The following is a 16,475-nucleotide window of genomic DNA, read 5'->3' on the forward strand; positions in this document are numbered from 1 at the left end:
TTCTAAAATAAGAACACTTCATTGTCCCTTCTGTGCAACTATTTATTGATTTGTACTGTGGTCAGGCTACTACTTTAGCAGTCTCTGTCTTTGTCTGAGACACAAATTAGGGTTTTTAAGATAGCAAGGACTTCAAAACATTATTACAATGTAGGGGACCCAGTCCTTTCTCTTGTAAGCAAGGAAACCTGACTCTGAGAAGTAAGATGATGTCCGGAAGCGGTTTTTTAGCCTCTGTCTTTGTTGGACTCGTTTTCCTTGTCTTGGATTTTAGTAAGGATATAATCTCAGTTCCAGTTAGAAAGCGGGATCACAATGCCAGGTGTCAAATCCACAAATCAATCCTGTCCCTAATTGCTGAAGTTTGACACGTCCTCATGTTTGTCCCAGAAAACTCTAAGCATTCTCTTATTGGCAATAGAGAATTAAATTTCCTACGTAGACAAATTAACTTCTGAATTATATGAGAAACAAACAAAAACATCACCAGAGAGAGAGTGAGACACTTTCTTATTCCAACTTAAAGTTTTCTCAAACTAATTTCTCTCCCTTTCCCTTTCTCTATATTTTTCATAGACTTTATTTAACTGTTTGAATTCACCATCTAGTTACTACCTTCTCTGAAGAATAGATTTTGGTCAGCAACTCTTTAAAAAATTAACTTACTATCCTAATTAAAGTGGAAGAGGTCAAAATAGAGTACTGCAGTGAAGGGTGTTTTAAGCCGTGTAGGTATTATGTTTGGGCAATTCTTGAAAAGGGGAAAAAACTCTTCAGGGAGATTTAAAACTTTATTTTTTAAACAAGAGACTTTCTTAAAAAAAAAATGAAATGATGTGAATTGGCTTAGAATAAAAAGACAATAGACTAAGGAAGGAAAAGAATGTATTTTGTAGATAAAGCCAAATTCATGGCCTTGTGCATTAAATTTTACATAGCAAAACCTTACACTGGGTTTAAAGCTCAATATCTTTCTCCTGCCTGAAACTGGTGATTGCATACCCTGGTTTTTCACATACCTCTTCCCCAGTCTACTCCCAGTGTTTCCAGTTGTCTCCTAAGTGACAAAATAGCCTCCAAATAAGTTTAAGTTTGAATCTAAAATAAATATACCCAATATATCTTTCTCTCTTTTTTTAATAGAAAAGGGAGGATGAGGCAGAGAAGACAAAATGGTAAATACAGTTAAAGATCATTTTAATTCTCATCTAAGTCTTAAGCTAGCAAGTTAAAACACCTTATACATAAGGCAGAGAAAAACTGTCCGTTTGACATCACTTTCATTCACACTGCTCCCTACGCATGGGAGAGACCAGATGTCTGGTTTCAAGAGTATTAGGCTTTTTCCTGAGTACTTAGTAAAATTAATTTTTTGAAGTTCAGAGAAAAACTGCAGCTCCTTCTGAACTTTAGCATTTTATGGTTTAATACTCAATATCATACACAAGAAGTATTCAGCAGAAAATGATCTTTGAATATGTATGCATTTGCAGCAATCCAAGAAAGGCTATGAAAAATTCTTGGAATAGGGTTTATTTTGAAAACCCCATTATTCTAAAAAAAAAAACAAAAAACAAATTCATAGTTTTCATAAAGATTAGTGGGTACAATGTAGTGTATGGTAAGGGCACTGAATAGGGAGGAAAAAGTCTCAGTAGATGACATTTCTTTCTCGTTGTCTGATTCCTACTAATTATGTACAAAATGTATATTAGATACTGTATTTCTCTCCTCCTTACAGAAAACAATATTTGGAAATCCTACGTAAAGCTAATTTGCCATGAGGAATATAATGCCCTTCAATGGGGTATCTAGGTCTCTTCGGGATTGTTTTTTTCTTTAAACATACACCATGTGGTGCAATCTGTTCCATTCTACAAGAAGGGGGCTGGGGGGAAACTCTGGGTGGGCCAGGAATAAAGTCCCCTCTGGGAGTTTTTGAGGTACTAACTAGAAATGGGGGAAATGGTACAACTGAAGCCTAGAAATAGCTTCCCTTCTGCCCTAAATCATAAGCCAGGTTACATTAAACTTAAGGGTTTAAAAAAAAAATAAGATTTAGCAAGTTAGTCAATTTAGGGGAGAAAAAAACCTGAACCTTTCCTGAGATGGTTAAATTGCTATTCATTTTGTATTTTAATCTAACCTACTGGTGCTTTAATTTACAGAACTCAAAGGAAGCGTAATGCTCAAATATTTGAGGACGGCTCATGTATCAACCACTGTTTAATTTTGGAATATGCCTACTTGCTTGACACAATATTTTACCATCTCAACAAATGTTTAGCCTTTTTTTCACTTGACTAAAGAGAAATAAGTTTCACATTGCTTCATTCACCTTCTTATGTGCATATGCTGGGAAAGATTGGATGTTAAAAAAAAAAAAAAAAAAAAAACTTCCTCATGTTCTCTCTACTACATCTAAATCTGTTTACCAATTCAAAGCTGCTAAAAAGCCCTGCATTCTCCTGCTAAATCAACTGGATGGCTAGAAACCAAACTGTAATGTAACAGGAAAAAAAAAATATATCAATTTATTTTCGTGACAGAACAGTCTTGAGAAGGTATAAAACGGTTTTGGTCCCTATGCCAGTTTTCTTTTTTCTTTCTTTCTCTGTCTTCCTTTTTAAAGGGCTTTTGGTTTTTAAGCCAATCCTTTTTATAGTTATATAACAGTTCTAATATTTTGTGACATTTTGTATTGTGACACTATAGATGAAATTGTCATCGGACTGACACTCTGTGCTGTTTATTCCTTAATTACAACTGTTAACACTGTAGAGAAGTGTGCTCATCTACCAGCACATGCTATGAAAACAACATTATTGTTACCCACACCAACACCCACTCAACAGGATATTTCCAAGATGGTAGTTTAAAGGAACTTATCAGCACAATGGACTTTTTTTTTTTAGCTTGTCCTATTGTCATCTTATAAAACCACAAACCAGTTTAAAATTGAAAATCTTTCATTGTGATGTGGACTCCTAAGCAGGAGCTGCTTTTATAAGTAGAAAAATTAGAATTTTTTTTTTTTTGAGCACTCCAGCAGTGGTGGATTGAGGAATCCCAAAGCTATTGAGGGTTGTGACCCAAAAGTTTCTGACTGACAGTTGTTTGAGAAATAAAGAAAATAGAAGGGACAGGGAAGGATAGATTTAAAGATGTAAAGATGAGAGAAGAGTTACTTGTGTTCACAGGGTTGGCAATCTTTAAATAACCAGGTCAAAATCCAGCGACCATTCCCAGCTCTAATAGGTGTCCTTTTTCAGAACCTAGTCTGAGCCCTCCTGAAACTGGCTACTTATTGAATGCTTGGTAGTTTAGTTCTTGCTTCGAGAATTTTTACAGGTCCAGTGATCTATGAGGGACAAAATCCTATGAATCTATTTCCTGATCAATATTATTATACTAAGCGATTGTCACTGTCTTTTCATTTGTTAAAAAGCTAAAAGAGTGAGTAAACAACCACTTGGATCCTGAGCCTTATCCCCATAACAAAATAACTGAAAAGTAAAGATTATAGAAGATGTAAAATCAGAACTACTGGTATTCACTGTTTAGGTGATAGTGACAGTAAATGACTTTTTTTTTTTCTTTTAACAGCACACAACACTCATTCAGCAGCTTATTTAATCAACAGTCCACCTTTCAGTATCAGCTTTTAACACTTCCATGGGTTTGGTAGAAAGCAAATTCATGACACTGAAAGAGTAGTAGGTCTCCCAGCGACGGCCTGAAAGTTCCAAGTAGATTTTCAAATCTTCATTGTCATTGAGGAAGTAATGAGACAATTGAACATGTCTGATTCCTAAAGTTCCTGCAGTGATCTGCATATTCTTTAACACTCAGCTTTCCTAAATAGGTTTTGCAAATAGTATGTGAAGAAGCTATTGCTGTACCTCCTTTTGAATGGTATCTTCTGCTTCATTTGGATTTTCAACACCAATAGGATATGGTGCTCTTCCTAAAAGAAACTGTTCCCATTTGGGAATATAGTCTTCTACTGATGCCCAGTAAAGAGTCTGGAAAAAAAAACCAACATCCAAAAGTAAAAAAGCATATCAAGCAATTGAACTTGGCTCTTCATAATAGTCTAAATGTTTATTCACTTAAGTGTGTGTGTGCGTACACACACACACACACTCACACATATACGTAGAATGCACTTCCTCTACAGAATATTTTATGTTAATTTTAGAAAAAAAATCTGGCTACTTACTAGTGTTAATTTTCAAATTTCTCAGTAAAACTAGAGCCTGGCAGAATTACAGGTTTTACAATTTTATTGTGATTTTACACGCCCTCTTGTGGCCAATCTTGTGATTATTACCAGTAGTATCATTTATGGCTACACAATCATTAAAAGTTTTTGTTTACTGTTCCCAATCCCATACTAAATGACTGCCCATACTAAAATTATCACAATGAAATGATTCAACATGAACAACTGCTTTAGAACTAACAAAAAGATGTGACCTGGATGAGATCAGCACCTGAAATATAAGGGGCATGCTAGAGGACTCAGGTGAACTGACCCCTTAATTGTAGGGGGGAAAAACATTTAAAGTTATGCATCCGCAAAATTATGCACCCGCTATATCTTTTAGAAGAGCACCTGATACGGCAAACTGTAACTTCTTCCCACATTTTTTTGGATAATAACAATGATATCAACATCATCTAGCTATTTTTAATTCAAGTAACTTGGAAGTTGAGACGCTGTGTTCCTAGACTGACTGTAGCGGTCTGTAAGCTGTAGAAGCTCATACTGCATTGCTGTATGGCATCTACACGCTTGCATGGTTTCTTGGCTGAGTGCCTGAAGGAGGCCAGAGAAAAGTCAGATGGCAGAAGCTCTGTGTCACAGGAGGGCATTTGATATGAGATCTTCACTATCCAGCTCATTTTCAGAATCAGTCAAAGAGTTAGATAGCATTGGGGAGACATAATTATTCACATTGAGCATTAAAAAGGTAGGGGGTGGGGGCAATTCCCCGCCAGTCAAGTGATTAGGACTCAGCACTGCCACTGCGGTGGGCTCGGGTTCGATCCCTGGTCAGGGGACTAAGATCCCACAAGTTGCCTGGTGCAGCCAAAAAGTAAAAACTAAAACATAAAAAAAAAATAAGATGCTATTATTAAAAAAAAAAAGAAAAAAAGGTATGAGGGCTCTGAAAGCTGAAAATGATGAGGGGTTCCATGTATCTATGCATCTATGCATGTGGTCTGAGAAGTAGCCTGACATACTTAAAATAAAGGTCATCCTGCTGTGCGAGACTAGCTAAGAAAAATACCAACCAAGGCCTGTGGTTGGGTGTTTCTCCGCCATTCACGGCTGGATTAACCCCTATTGTGTGGGCCCTGTACGGGCCAGAGTAAGGTATTGGAAAATTCAACAAAGAAAAAGACATGCCCAAGGCGCAACTTTGAACGGGAGTTCTTTCTATCCTTGATCACTGCCTTTCCTTATTACTCTAGATGACACAGAAAATTGCAGGGCAAATTCTCAGCCTTTAATTTTTGAGTCTATTCACATCACTGGTTAGGAAGCAAACAAAAACTGTATTGAAAAAAGGTCATTAAAAATATAAAATCAAACTATTCTATATGTAGCAAATTCCCTTTCAGCACACATACATTCGTATACCAAATACGGTTTATTTTTGCCAACCATCTTCCCAATCTGTTCTTGAACTGAGCAAAATCAAACAGACAAAAGCCACGCTATACTGCATGATAATATGCATTTAAATAGCGTTGGTTGCATTTTTGGTGAAGAGACTGAGCTGCTACTTCTAACATCAGCCAACAGGAAAAGCATTTTGGTTAGGCTGTCATCTTAAGATTTCATGCATATTGTCTGTTAGGATTTAACAAGAGTCATTTCTAAGTGACTCGGTGAAAAGACACAAGGTCTTGATAAAATTTTCACTTGATGTAAAATTTTTTTAAAACCCAGATACTTACAGATTACCCACTACATACAAAGCATGGCACTGTGGACATAGAGAGATCAGTGAGACACATCTTATTTATTTTACTGAATGAAGGAATCTGGGATATATACATACACAGCCACTTACAATGCACTACTAACTGAAGAGCCTCTCTTCCTTTTTTTTTTTTTTTTTTTTGAGGGTCTCTTCTTTCACATTTGTTCCTTAAGATTCTCACCTCAAGAGAAGCCACCTCAGGCGGTGGAACTGGATGATTCTGGGTCTGTAGAGACTTCTCTGCCGCTTCTATATCCTGTAACAGAAGCACTTTCAAAACAAAATGTATTTAAACCACACACACAAATGGCACCTGTAATAGCAATATCTGTATCCCAGATCTCTCGCTTCAACTCTTCTCTGGATATACAGTTTGAACTGATGGACAGGCACTGACAGATCACTGCTTAATTAACCGGTTTCAAGGAGAGGATGCAGGGTTTCTTATTTTAAAATAAAAGGCAGGGATGGGGGTGGTACTTCTAAGTTCTGCCTTTTTCATTTTAAGTAGCTAGGAAATGCCAATAATTCTTGGAAAAAGAACTTCCTCTAAACTGCTCAGAGTACTAACTTAGCTTTAAAATCCTTTAAAAACAGCCAGATGGATAAAATAGTCAAATATTCCGATATGAAAAACGATCAGATACTCAGACCCATGCTAGGCTGACCTTCAAAGAGTTCTGGTCTGCCCAGATCATGCAAATGGTATATGAATGACACACATTACATTTGTTCAATATTCCATTTTTAAATTTTATACTTAGGCAAATACTTCCCATATTGAAAAGGTCCATGAGGTACCTGAGTACTTTGCAACAAGAACCTTTCACTATGCTATCTAGATTTTTAGTATCAGATTGCTAAGCTAATCTCAAAGGCAAGTTTTATTGCTAGGTAGTATTGATACATCCTTCAGCTGATGGCATTCAAGTATCGTGCTGTACTTTGTAGTTGAACTTGTAGATGTTTGTGTCTTCTCGTACGTTTGTATAAACACAAGTGTACTTAAGGTTGATTCATACGTCAGTAAAGATTTTATCTAGATCTGCACATAAAGTTCACACCCAGAAATGTAAGACTTTGCAAGTTGTTAACAGAAATATTCGAGCCCTGTTAAATAAATACTCCCCACATCAGCACCTGTGTTGTCTTGTGCTTCCTTAGGTTTGTCAAGTTTCCAGGGTGTTGGTTGAAGGCCATGTGAATTTTGTCTCTCCTTTGAGCTTAGTGAGTTGAGAGAAGAGAGAAAGTTCTCTGCTCCATGTACAAGCACTGGAGTGATCTAAGTACAGGGCTGTTGGACAGAAGGAGAGCGATGGAAAAGGGCGTGGGAGTGGGGTGTGAAGAAGCCAACGCTGAACAGGAGAAAAGAGATAGCAGATGGCAGCGGCGGGAGCAAGGAATGGGTGTGAAATGGAAAAGGGAAAAACAGGAAACTCCCTAAAGGGACTCCCCAAAGTTGCACAACCAGTAATGCACCTGCTGTCTAGAGGAAGGTGATTTGAAGGGGAAAGACAACAATTTAGGGATAAAATGCCCATCTATAAGCATGCCTCTCCCATACCAGAAGTTCACGGCCAAGACTCAGGCTTAAAGAGCTCTTGATGCCAATGATACAACAGACATGGGAGACCAAGTCTTCTGATTACATTGAAATTTAAGAAGGTCCTGGGAGAACCACTTTTTACTTCTAGAAATCAAACAATAAAAATCAGAACCCCAATTTTACCATTATCCTAAGAACAGTTACAAAGTTATCTTTACTGGGAGATCTGGGTGCCACTAGCACCTATAGGCAAGATTAAACATTTTTCTTAAAGATCAGAAAATAAGGATACTGAATATCTCGTAGAGGAGAGCAGATCTGCAACACAAAGAGCAGGAGATGAGTTTAGGAGGAGGGACGTGTGGCCTGGAAAAGCAGGCCTAAGTCAGCCTCACCTAACTGTCCCCTCTGCAGCATTTCAACAAGGGATTATCACCCCTCCAGAGAACTTCTTCCTTAGCTTAAGTCATATTTCACTTTCTGAGATGTTTCGCTTACCTCTCGGACTCCTTCTCCTCAGCTGGCTCCTTTTTCTCTGGTTTAGTCCTCAGGGTGGGCTTTCTTAAGATTTGTGACATCTGTCCCCATCTTTTTAAGTTTTCTCTCTCCAAGACTGTCGCTGATCTAGCTTTCATTATTACTGAGGAGGGATGGCTAACTTTTCTTCCCAGCCCTTATTTCTCAACCTGATAAAACTAAACTCATCTTTTTCCACCGAATGTATTGAATGTATAATAGTGGGAATTCTACCCACTCAGATACCTATGCTGTATCCTCGAACTCCAACTGTTCTTATTCCTGCCATTGAAAAATTCAAAGTTCCCTGTATTGTTCCATCAGGATGTCTCCTCGAGCCTTTCCATGTCATTCTCAATGCTGTTTCATTCAACAAATACTTAATATTTACTTGTACTCATGCCTAGGCTGTATCTCACTTTAGTTCAATCCATACCTAACATGGAACTGATTAGTTTTGCTAAAAAGTACCTTAAATATGTCCTCCCCTAGATTAAAAAAAAAAAAAAAAATTGGTACTCACAACACAGAGGATCAAACATGCCTTCCTTAGCCTGACCCCGAATCTTGGCAGTTTGACCCCAGCCTTCTATAGCAAGTTAAATCTTAATACTTCCATATAAGAACCTTCCTTTACACTATGTGCTGTCCGAAGGTAAGGGCTGCGTCTCATACAACCTTTAAGCATCTGAGAATCTAACAAAGTGCAGGGTATGTACTAGGTACTTAAGTATTCATTAAATAAATACAGACAGGTGTCAAAGTTTCCTGAGTGTAAACCAAGAACTTAAAAAAAAATTTTTTTTACAAAGCACCCAAGGGGGTAGGGGGAGAAAAGGAAAAAAGAGGAGAGGAAGAAAGGCTAGTTGGCCAGCTTTACCTGTACCTTGTGGCCTTGTTGTATAGATTTGTCACTAGACCATTTAAATTTTTATATAGTTAGAGAACAAATGAAAAAGCAATCCCTACAAATTTGAAAATAAAATGAAACAAACCTAACTGCTATCTAGTGGTGGCATAACCACATGGAGAATTACATCAAGTGGTCTTAGAACACAGTATTTTGACTGAGCATCCCTAGTGAGATACACCCTAATGACAAAAAGGATTGTAAAAAGTATGTTACTGAAAACCATTCTCAGTAATCACATGGGTGGTGACAGTGCTGTCTGTATCACAGGATACATTGGTATTGGAAAATTCTTTGGGAACAGATTTTTGGTTTGAGGAAAAGTTAGAGGTACAAGATCCATGATTTTTTAAGTTAAAAGTCTTGCAAACTGGAATTCTGGAATTTCTGATATGAGCTCCTGAAGTATTTTATCTTAAAAAAAAAAGTTGCAATAAACCGCACTAGTGCCCAGATAGAGGGCTCTGAACATATTTCCTACCAAAAGGATCCAGGGCTCCTTGGAACAATGGCCAACTCCAGGTCTAAGCAGCAAATGCACATGATGTGCCTGGAAGATTGCATCAGACCAGAAAGAAAGGAAACTGTCAGACTGTTAAGATGCCATCAGAAGCACTCAGGAGCTAATCTGACGAGGCTCTCACTTGGTAAAAATGGGACAGGTTGAGAATAAGTAGGAATAAAAATGGAAATGGATTGAAAAATATCAAATCCCAGACAGCTCAAAAACAAACAAGCAACCAAAACCAACAACACCTAATCGGTCACTTTTGGAAGATACTAGAGAACCAACCTATTATTTTGAAAACTAAATAGAATCAAGCATTCATCATGCTTTTTCCTCTGTGAAATATACCTCAGTGTAACCAAATAATTGATGAAGGGAAGTTTCTCAATAATTAGCAGTTGAAGGAGAAGGAATAAAAGAATTGAATATTGCTTTTTGCAACCCCTAATGAATATACTTAGGCAATGGACATCAACAACTAACATTCCAAAACGAGAGAGAGAGAGCCTGGCATTACGGAAGTGTTCTTCCCCGAAACATCGAACTTCAATCTGATCAGGCCTCTGTAATCTGCACTGTTAGTGGAGTATTCCTTAGCCTTATGTGGCTGCTGAGTCCTCGAAATGTACAAGTCTGACTTAAGATGTGCTGTAGGCACACAATACACACTGAATTTTGAAGGTCTAGTAAGAAAAAAGAATATAAAATATTTACTAACCTTTAATAGCAGTTACATTTGAAATATTTTGTTTGAAATTTTAATAATATCTAATCTGTTTAGGTTGACGTTATTAAAAATGGTTCCTAGGAAACTTAAAATTACATATGTGGCTTGAATTATATTTCTGTTACACAGCACAACTTAGATCTGTCAATTATAGGAATGAGGGGGAAGAGAGGAACGTGTTAAATGGGTACCTCAGTGATAGAATTAGCAATATCTAGAAACTCGACAGGACAAATGACCCAGTTCCTTTAACAAATATGTGAAAAGGGGCAGGGAGTACTTTCAGAAATTTAGGAGATATATCAATTACAAATTGGATTTTACTTGGAACCTGATTGGATATTTGAGGATTTATTGTTAATTTCTTAGGTTGATACTGATACTTTGATTTTGCTTAAAATAGTGCTGATCTTTTAGTGATAAATATTGAAATATAGAAAGAGATATACTGAGGGACTTCCCTGGTGGTGCAGTGGTTAAGAATCTGCCTGCCAGTGCAGGGGACATGGGTTTGAGCCCTGGTGCGGGAAGATCCCACATGCCGCAGAGCATCTAAGCCCATGCGCCACAACTACTGAGACTGCATTCTAGAGCCCGTGAGCCACAAATACTGAGCCCGCATGCTGCAACTACTGAAGCCCGTGAGCATAGAGCCCGTGCTGCTCAACAAGAGAAGCCACCGCAATGAAGAGCAGCCCCCGCTCGCTGCAACTAGAGAAAGCCTGCACGCAGCCACGAAGACCCAATGCAGCCAAGGAAAAAAAAAAAAAAAAAAAGAGATATACTGAAATATTTACAGATGAAACAATGCAGTGTCTGAGGATTAGCTTCAAAATGATCTTAAGGGGTGGGAGTGAGGAGTATAGACAAAACAAGGCTAGCTGTGTTCCGATAATGATCGAATCTGGGTGATAAGTGCATGGAAATACATTCTTCTATTCCTTCTTTTACACAGGTGTGAAATTTTTATAGCAATTAAAAAACACGCTTCCAGTGTGTGTGATGGTATAAGTGTCACTCTCTGGCGTGAATCTTTAATCTGCTGTGGGATGCTCCCATTCTTCCTCATGCCAGAGTGTTCGTCCATCCTCCTCACAAGAGGACGTTTGTTACCACAAAGTCGGCTTTTTGGGTTAAACTAAATTTTGTGGAGGGAAAGGTGGGAGAGACGGCACTTTATATCATGAAAGTATCTGTAGAAATAAAATCCTCTGTCTTTCAAATCCATTATGATTTTGCTAAATTTCATTGTATTAATACTAATTGAAAAAATCCCTGAGCCTGTTTTCAAAGGCCGCTACCTTCTATATTTACTGACTAAACCTTCACTGTGAGTTTTCTTCACTGCTTAGTTTCCTATTCGTTCTTTTACTAATATGTTTGATGGAATTAGTCTCTTTCTTATTGCTCCCCTTTTAAAATCATGCTTTGATATTGTTGCTAATTTATTTTTTCAAGTGTAATTAGCGAAATTTTTGTTGGGATTTTATTAAATCTAAAAATAACTTTGTGACAACTGACTTAGAAAAATAATAGTCTCCGCAGGCAGGATTAAGGCGTATGTCTCCATTTAAATTTTCTCTTACAGCTCCCACTGAAGTGTAATAATTATCTTAATACCATTCATGCAGATCCCTTGTTAAAAGCATTCCCAACTATATATTTTATAATTTTATTGCTAATATGAATGTGGTGTCTCTTTTCCAGCTGTATATATATAAGATTGCTGTTGTTTTTTATGTTTACATTTTATCCATTAATTTTACTCAACTCATACCCGTTTTGAAACAACTTTGGCTTCTCTAAGTATAAAACTACATCATTGAAAGATGCTAGTGTTATATCTTTCTTTCTGAAAGTTAAAGCTCATGCCCTTTTAGTGTTTATGATATTGTTCAGAACATGTGAGTAAGGTCAAATAATGGACAGTGATACAGTCATCCCTATTTTGTTACTATCTTATAGGAATGCTGCCAGGTTTTAATGGTACCATTTTCAAGGGCACTCTGTACTTAAGTACCTATCCTGCTATAACTTAACCTGTTCTTGACAAAGGGGTATTAGGAATAGTTACCTTATGGTTTCCTCATCTCTAAATTAAGGGATTAGCCCAGATCATTGGTTTTCACAGTTCCTTAGAGCCACATCAGTGCAGGCAAGAAAAGGCTGAATGGATAGGGCTTTGGGCCAAAGCAGGTCCACTTTTATCTATTTTATATCTTTGGGAAAAGTTTTTATGCTTAAAAAAAAAAAAGACCTTTAGATAAGAATATAAGCTATATGCTTTTTAAAGTCTCTCTCAACTCAAATTGTGTAAGCAAGTCCTATTTATTTTACTGTCACGATAACTTCTATGAGAGAGCCACTAAGAGTATACCCAAAGTTAAAGAAAATAATATGCGGGAAAGAAGGACAAAAAATTGCATATCCAGTTATTCAAAGTATGTTTAAAAGAAAAACGGGGAAAAACTGCGTCTCTAACAGCAAGCACTGTATCTGGGATGTAAGAGATAGTTGAAAAATGTTTATAAAAAGATTGAAAGGAAATACACAAAAATATACTAATTTCTAAATGGGCAGATGATATAGAAGGTATTCTTTTTCATCTTTGCTCTTTCAAGTTTTTTTTATAGTGAGAATATATTACTTTGATAATTAAGGGAAAAAACACCATACCAAACTGGTTTCTAATGACTATGAAACTAGGTTCATTATCTTCCTTCTAGATATGACAAGGAGCTACCTTCCTTAAATTCAATCTCTCCATTATTGAAATCACTTTGCATCTAAATAGCAAATGACTCTTTCTTAAAGACCCATTCATATGTTTCTTATATAAGTCTCTCTCTCTCTCTCTCTTTTTTTTTTTTTTTTTTGGCTCACTTTCAATATTATATCATCTCTACATACCAAGTCTCAACTTCTTCATCTGGTCTCAGAATACATATTCAGCCTTGTTTCCTGTGACTTCCCAAGCTAGTTAGCTTAGGATCCCATGAACATTATTAGTAAGGCCATTCGTTCTTCTTCTGGTCTTGAATCTTCCTTAAAAATTCAATGGCATGCCTTCCCATCTGCCTACTGAAATGCAGCTCCAGCTTAGCTTCCTCTCTGAGACCTCATAGCATATTCTAGCTTTCAAAGAGTTTTTACACTTACTCCTAAAGTGCTGAGTATTCCACATATTTTAATTAATGTTTGATCATACAAGGTCTCTATTTTGTGTGTGACAACCTTATGTCATCAACCGAGCCTGTAAGCTACTTGATCTAAAGAACTCTAACTTATACTTACTTTATTATCCTCACTTTCTGCCCAGAACTAGCTCAATAGTAAGGACCCTCTGGGCATTCATCAAATACTTTCTCATTAAAAGGAAGACACTTAATATTACCTGCACTTGCCGTAATAAGTAGCAAACAAGCCTTCAAGACTTCCAATTTAGATTTTCTGACTTTTCAGTGCAAATTCTAGATTACCCTATATATTTCCACTTAAAAATAAATATTGCAAACACCATTGGGCAAGTAAGACATATGGCAATATAGAATGCTTTGGTAGCACTATGGCTGTGACTTAAATTACTGTGGATCAAACTGCCAGAAGCTGAGAAGATAACTGAATTTTCCTCTTCCTTTATCCTCTAGTGAGGACAGAAGAGAACTACATCATGCCTATCGATGAAAATATTTAACAATAAAAAACTGAAAACACTGCTTTATAACTTAAATAATATAGCCTTACTACCAAATGTTTTAGTCATAGGATCTCTTGGAAGCTTGAATGGAAGCAAACTTTAGGGTTTTAATTATGGATGAAGCCATACAATTCTGGAAGCAAAGTATAGCAAGCAGCCAAAAATGTTACACATATGATTTTACTCCAAATGGGCACACTGGCCAAATGGTGAGGCCTTGCGCAATCACATACTTTGACCACCTCCTCCATCACCATCAAAAAAGATCAGGGAAATCTGTTATCTTAGATATGAATTCTGTGTGTTGACTGTGGCCCCAGTAGGGCAAAATCAAATTGTTTTAAATACATGATAGGTGCTTTATCGTGTTTCAGGATCTCCCTACGAATAAAAGAAGATGGAAGATAGAAGCTATGTCTTGTATTTATTCTCGCACAAAGGTGACCTTAAAATTCTTCCTGTGGTGACTGATTTTTCCTTAGCCTAAGCAAACTTCAAGTATTTTCATTTTAAAAAATGAGAATCCGTGCTTCTGGTCCAATTAACATGGGTTTAAAAAATAGACAGTACCTCATTAATTCTTTCTGTAACTCAAAACGAAGAAATTACAAAAATCAAAGTTATGAAGTTGACGTAAAACGTTTTTGCAACGTGGGGAAAATATATTTAATTCAGAGAATCTTACCTTTAAAAGACTAAGGTTCCTTTGTAAAGCAGTCTCAGCTGTTTGCATCTGAGGGGTCTTTTCCTTGTTTTGATCTCCAAGTTTATTCTCCATTTGTTGAAGTAACATTAATCTTTGTGATACTCTAGAGAAAATGAAGATTATATAAAGTTTAAAGAAACATTTTATTGCTTGACCAATACACTGATAAATAACTCATTTTTAATTGCACCTCCCTTCAAGTTCAACCTGTTTTGAAAGCCAATTACTATGTCAATTAATAAGACAGTGAAAACCTTAGGTAGTTCAGTACGTCTTAAGTCTTGGTAAAATTATTTTTATTTTCATATGTACGCTATAAGTACATGTTTCTGTTTTTGTAACCTCTCTGGTCTTTTGAAATTATTGTAGAGTGTTGAAAAATATTTAGTGAAAATGCAAACTGTAATACATATCCCTTTGTACACATACTTATATATACCTCCCCACACATACGTTGATATAACTTGCTATACGAAACCTTCTGCTTAACACTTCAGTACCCCTGAATCTTATGTTACACATTTAGAATTGTGCTAAACTTCCATATGTTTGAAGAAGCAATAAAAATATTTTTTTCCTCTTTTTCCAAGAGAAAGATGATGGTTCCATATATGAGTGAGAGGCTGTGTTTACACATGCATACTCACAACAAGGTAAAACAGTAATTGAAGAAAGATGTAGAAAGGTGTAAGTAAATTATCAGACTACTTTGTTATACACATAGAGGACTTTAAAAGTTTCTCCCTGGTTATATGCTCATTTTTACAAGATTTTGGTCTTATTAAATGATCAGGTGAGAAAAAAATACACAAATGGTACACCTAACAGCGTAACCATTTCCCAAATAGTTGAAATTTTCAAGAAACACTGTGTTGCATAGGGCTGTTCTTGAGGGTAGAACTAAAACCCCAGGTCTCTGAACAGTAATTTTTGTAAGAAAAATACCTTAGGAGGTCACGGTAGAGAGCCTGGTAATTAAAGGAAAACATGAGAGCCCACAATACAGAGGTTAGAGAAGGGTTAATACTAAATATAAGTGCAGGACTGGCCATATAAATTGCAGGGCCCAGTGCAAAATGAAAATTTTTCTCCTTGGCAAAAAATTATTTGGGGTCCCGTGTTAAAAAAAAAATTACTGGGGATTTCAAGATAGTGAAGTTAGAGCATCAAGTGCAGGGCCTGTGACTACACAGTCACATACCCATGAGAGCCAGCCAGCCCTTGGTAAGAAGGTTAGAGAAGTTCATTAAATACCAATGTGGAGTATAGAAAGCTTAGAGGGAGAATGAATTTATCTAGATATTAGTAACAAGAATTAAGAAGACAGAAAACACAATTAGACCTTTTAATCTTTATTAGTCTAGAGGGATGATGACATGCCTTAACACCAAAATCTCTCAAGTGTCAGAAAACTAAAATGACACACTTACAGATTTTTAAGTCTTCCTATGCACACAGTTTCACTAATAAAGCCAGGACAGTTTGTACATTGAGATTAGCCTTTTTAAAAAACTTACATGTCTTCATGTCTTTTAGAAAGGCGAATTTCTTGAGCAAACAGGGACGTCATCTTTAATCAAAGCTGCCTTTATAAGCTTTCTGCTAAATAATAACATTTAAAGTTACTTCTACCACATGTCCTCAGCTTTGCAACATTTGATCAGTCAGCACCTCAATCCACTGGTTCTCTCAGAAGGGAAAAATACAACTTGAGCTATAACAATGTATAAAATGAAAGGAAGGCACTTATAAACACTTCTACTCATGATACATAGTTTTCCGTATGCCAGATGCATCCCAGAACACTGTGACACAGGTAAATGCAGCATATTTCCCCTCTTCTTTCTTCACCCACATTTTAACCTTCAT

The 16,475-nt window shown here is 36.7% G+C and overlaps 1 protein-coding gene across 1 annotated transcript; it reads right to left on the reverse strand.

Moving 5' to 3' along the window:
- Positions 1-3,890: 3,890 nt before the first annotated feature.
- CEP15 (centrosomal protein 15) lies at positions 3,891-16,176 on the reverse strand. The gene is made up of 4 exons (XM_065886334.1): positions 16,124-16,176; positions 14,586-14,709; positions 6,178-6,252; positions 3,891-4,025 (listed from the first exon to the last, which is right to left on the reverse strand). Exons 1-4 carry the CDS (start codon positions 16,174-16,176, stop codon positions 3,891-3,893), a joined length of 387 nt encoding a protein of 128 aa, XP_065742406.1.
- Between the last annotated feature and the right edge of the window lie 299 nt (positions 16,177-16,475).

This window comes from Phocoena phocoena, chromosome 10, assembly GCF_963924675.1.
Source record: "Phocoena phocoena chromosome 10, mPhoPho1.1, whole genome shotgun sequence".
Classification (NCBI taxonomy): domain Eukaryota; kingdom Metazoa; phylum Chordata; class Mammalia; order Artiodactyla; family Phocoenidae; genus Phocoena; species Phocoena phocoena.

Excerpts from the sequence above, each read along its gene's own strand:
- CEP15 (XM_065886334.1), bottom strand. The coding sequence starts at position 16,176 with ATGACGTCCCTGTTTGCTCAAGAAATTCGCCTTTCTAAAAGACATGAA. Across the intron at positions 14,710-16,123 it reads TCTAAAAGACATGAAGACAT|AGTATCACAAAGATTAATGT; the intron begins GTAAGTTTTTTA and ends CATTTTCTCTAG. Across the intron at positions 6,253-14,585 it reads GGAACCTTAGTCTTTTAAAG|GATATAGAAGCGGCAGAGAA; the intron begins GTAAGATTCTCT and ends CTTCTGTTACAG.